Here is a 4,869-nt window from a genome sequence, read left to right as displayed (position 1 = left end):
TATATATATATATATATATATACATACATATATATACATATCTATATTGATATATGTATATAATATATATATATATATATATATACATATATAGAGAGGGAGGGAGGGAGAATGAGAGAAGAAGAAATGAATGTTTGCTTAGCGATTTATTAATAATTTAAATGCATGCGAAGAACAGCCGTTCATATGTATACACATATATATACTTATATATATATGCATATATATATACATATATATAGAGAGAGAGAGAGAGACATAGACAGAGACAGAAGAATAAGAGTTTGTTTACCTATTAACGAGTTTAAATGCATGCGAAGAGTAGCCGTTCATATGTCTATATCCATCTGGAGTGCCTCTATCAGAAAAAAGAATTGTAGTTTGATGAAGGGACTCGGGAGAAAGAGAAAAGAAGCCCCACATCATATCATTATTTTTAAGGTTTGTTTGAGGGTCTCTTTTCTGTGTATGTATGAAATCAACAAATTTTAGGGGGTCTCTAACAAAGAAGACGGGGGTATTATTACAGACCATATCATATATCCCTTCTCTTGAGTAAAACTTTATCGCGAAGCCGCGAGGGTCACGGGCTGTATCTGCACTGCCTCTCTCTCCTCCTACCGTTGAGAACCTTACAAATACTTCTGTCTTCAGTCCTATCTCTTTAAATATATCAGCCTTGCAGTATCTACACAAACAAATATCAGCAATTCTATCTTATTAACATCATCAATTATATCTTCACCCTTTCTTCTAACAAGAACAAAACCCTCTACCCTTTATACCCCTTCTACAGCATTGCTCCATGTGCTAGGGTTTAGGGTTTAGGGTTTAGGGTTTGTTTGCTAATTTATTTATTTATTTTATTTCGTTTTAGCTTCAGGCACTGCTCAGTATGCTTATCAATTGTAGCTTATATTTAACCCTAAAAACCCTGAACCCTAAACCCTAAACCCTAAACCCTAAACCACAAACCCTAAACCCTAAACCACAAACCCTAAACCCTAAACCCTTGCTGACTGTGTAATATCGTCTGTGACTTCAAAATAGCCGTGGGCCCCCGCGCCTTTTGCATGCACAACCCTTTCCTGTAAATATAAAGCAAAAGAAGAGCTGTGGTGTACATACACCTCAAGTTTTATTATCTTTGTCTTTATACTCTAGTTTTATTATCTTTGCGTTTATACGTAAAGTTGAGGTGTACGTACACCGCAAATGTATGTAAAAATAATATCTAAGAGATGCCAGTAATAATACTTCCTTATAGAAAGGAGACAGAAGAAAGGAGACAGTAAAAAGTAAACAGCAAAAAGGAGACAGTAAAAAGAAGACAGTAAAAAGGAGACAGTAATAAGGAGACAGAAGAGAGAGAAGAAAAGAGACAGAAGAAAGGAGACAGAGGAGACACAAGAAAGGAGACAGATAAAAGGAGACAGAAGAAAGGAGACAGAAGAGACACAAGAAACGAGACAGATAAAAGGAGACAGAAGAAAGGAGACAGAAGAGACACAAGAAAGGAGACAGATAAAAGGAGACAGATAAAAGGAGACAGAAGAGACACAAGAAAGGAGACAGATAAAAGGAGACAAAAGAGAGGAGACAGAAGAGACACAAGAAAGGAGACACAAGTAAGAGGAAGAGAGACAGCAACAAAGAGAAAGGAGACAGTAAAAAGGAGACAGAAGAAAGCAAACAACAACAAAGAGAAAGGAGACAGTAAAAAGGAGAGAAGAGAGACAAACCCCAAACAACACGCACAGACAAAAAGGGTTTTGTGTTTAAAGAGATAAACAGATGAAGGAAGAAAGCATGAAGCATACAACGGGCAATGAGGGTTTAGGGTTTAGGGTTTAGGGTTTAGGGTTTAGGGTTTAGAGGTACGGGGATGCGCTCTCTGTTGAAGTGAGCCAATTTATCCAGCAGATGAAAATCCGAGAGGAGCTGCGCACAGACAAACCCTAAACCCTAAACCCTAAACCCTAGACACTAAGCCGTACACCCTAAACCCTAAACCCTAAACCCTAAACCCTAAACCCTAGACACTAAGCCGTATACCCTAAACCCTAAACCCAAAGCCGTAGACAGGACACCATCACCCGCTAACTCTACACGCTCTGCCTTCGAAAACCCTAAACCCTAAACCCTAAACCCTAAACCCTAAACCCTAATCTTACCACTGGACCATAGGGCCCCGCTGTTAGGGAGTTGTTATCGTCTGCAACGGGGGCCCCCGTTGAAGTGGTCATCTTAGGTGGACCTGAGCCCTCCATTGTGCTGCAGCAGCAGCAGCAGCAGCGGCAGCAGCAAAAGAGAAAAGACACATCATAACAGCTGCAGCGGGAGCAACAATAGCAGAAGCAGCAGCAGCAGCAACAGATGCTGCTGCAGCTGCTGCAACAAACACACACTTCAACAGTAGAAGATGCTCCACATAGTCGGAAAGCAAACAAAAGCAGCACCAGCACCAGCAGCAGCAGCAGCAGCAGCAGCAGCATAGACCAGCAGCAGCCGCAGCAGCAGGTGCTGCACACAGAAGTATTACTCGATGAATATACACAGGACAACTCTACCTAAAGTTATTTGTTTTTAAAGATAAATAGACAATGAATTTAATTAAAAGAGAAGCAGAAGAAGACAAAGAAACGAGAGCTTCTCTCTTCTGTGCAAACTCGATAGGTGTATATACACTACAAATTATGCGACGGTGTCTCTTGAGGTCTCACTTTAATATAGACAAAAGAAATGCACGTATAAAGAAATAATAAGTAGAATATAAACAACGAAGCACAACTTTGTATATTATTATTAACACCTTTCCTGTCTGCTGCTGTTGCTGCTCCTGCTGCTCCTGCTGCTGCTCCTGCTCCTGCTGCTGTCGTACGCCGAGGGGCCCCAGTTGCTGCTGCTGCAGTTGCTGCGGCAGCAGAAGCAGCAAAAAACAACTCAGTATCTTCGTATTAAGTCGATTTAATGAATTAAATGTATTAATTATATTCAAAATAAATAAATTTCATCGGTAATAACACAAAAAGATGCCGCACACGATATACACCCGAAGAGATGGCTGCATATACACTCGGGCAGGCACGGGGAGCAAGGTGGTGCGAAGGGATGTACTATATTTTTCTGCTTTGTTTGATTTAATTGAAATAAATAGATTATTTAATTATAAATACAAAGAATTACCTTTATTCTTATCTAATATCATACATTAATGTAGAGTTTCACCACCCGTGCTGCAGCAGTTGCTGCTGGAGCGGTTGCTGCTGCTGCTCGGACCAATGGCTGCTGCTGCTGCTGCTGCTTCATTAGAGTTTGTAGCTCTTATTTTATTTTATTTTATTTCATTGTTAAGAGTTTATTAACAAATTTAATTGGTGGTTCATTGTCCTGCTGGCGGCTTGTGCTGCTGCTGCCTTTGCTCAGGTGTACGTGCACCCGGGCACCAGCAGCAGCAGCAGCAGCAGCAGCGGCAGCAGCAGCAGCAACAGGAGGAGCAACATAGGAGAGTATTTTTGGGTTTTGTTTGTCAAGATTAGTTGCATTTGAATGCATTTGGAGTTTTATTTTTTATTTATAACTACTAAGAATTTGTTTGATCTCCTTCTGCTTATTGCGTATACCAGTGTGTGCACGTGCAGCAGCAGCCTCAGCAGCAGCAGCCCTTCTTCTTGCCTCCTTTTTTTCTTCTCTGTTTAAGGAACTCCAGAGGTTTTTACTTCTGGCGGTGGAGCAGCAGCAGCAGCAGCAGCAGCAGCGGTAGCAGCAGCAACCGCAGCACCAGCAGCAGCAGCAACAGCAGCAGTACCATCAGCCACAGCAACAGTTTTCAACCTCATCGGCTCTAATCTCCGTTAATTAATAATCCATATATAAATTTGTTTGTCTCTTTATTGTCTATTAGCATATAATGGGTTGTACACAATCTTCTGCTGCTACTGCTGCTGCACCACCTCCCTCATCAGCAGCAGCAAAAAACGGATCCGCCTCCCCTTCAGCAGCAGCAGCAGCAGCAGCAGCAGCAGCAGAATCCCCTCGCCTTCTTTCTCCATCACCAAAGGCCCCCCATTCTCCTACACCTAATGATCGACCCCCCTCAAGGGGCCCCCCTGGGGGCCCCTCTGGGGGCCCCTCTGGGGGCCCCCCTGGGAGTCCCTCTGGGGGCCCCCCTGGGAGTCCCTCTGGGGGGCCCCCTGGGGGCCCCCTTGGTGAGGGTATTGGTATGATGGGTGGTGTGGATGTAGTGGGTACTGACTGTGTACCTCCTCCCGGAGGAAGAGATGAAGAAGTGCTTCGAATAGGCAAAGCGCCCCCAACTTTGATGAATATAAACGGCGAAGCAGTTGGAGGCGGAAGGATAAAGAGAGAGAAAGTTGTTTTAGAAGGAGGGGCTGTATATGAAGGCACGTGGAAAGTAAGGGGGCTTTTTTATTTTCTTTCTCTATCTTTCTAGGGTTTAGGGTTTAGGGTTTAGGGTTTATAACTTATTGTTTGTTGTTTATTGTTTATGATCTATTCTTTATTGTTTATTGTTTAGGCTTTATTTTTTATTTTGTATTGTTTAGGGTTTATTGTGCATTGTTTAGGGTTTAGGGTTTAGGGTTTAGGGTTTAGGGTTTAGGGTTTAGGGTTAAGGGTTTAGGGTTTAGGGTTCATTGTTTATAGCCTATTGTTTATTGTGTATTATTTATTGTTTATTGTTTATTTTGTATTCGTTATTCTTTACTGTTTAGGGCTTATTGTTTATTGTGCATTGTTTATTGTGTATTGTTTATTGTTTAGGGTTTAGGGTTTATTGTTTAGGGCTTAGGGTTTAGGGTTTAGGGTTTAGGGTTTAGGGTTTAGGGTTTGGGTGTGTGTGCAGGATTG

At 41.9% G+C, this 4,869-nt stretch overlaps 1 protein-coding gene across 1 annotated transcript; it reads left to right on the top strand.

Moving 5' to 3' along the window:
- Nucleotides 1–3,910: 3,910 nt before the first annotated feature.
- On the top strand, nucleotides 3,911–4,869 carry EAH_00063330 (hypothetical protein; the record flags this gene model as incomplete). Its single annotated transcript, XM_013393134.1, has 2 exons — nucleotides 3,911–4,414; nucleotides 4,865–4,869. Coding segments are annotated over 2 exons (509 nt in total), but the record flags the coding sequence as incomplete, so codon positions are not given.

This window comes from Eimeria acervulina, genomic scaffold, assembly GCF_000499425.1.
Source record: "Eimeria acervulina Houghton genomic scaffold, Eah_scaff1812, whole genome shotgun sequence".
Lineage (NCBI taxonomy): Eukaryota > Apicomplexa > Conoidasida > Eucoccidiorida > Eimeriidae > Eimeria > Eimeria acervulina.
Note: the sequence above shows the minus strand (reverse complement) of the source record. Positions and strands in the feature narration are given on the sequence as shown.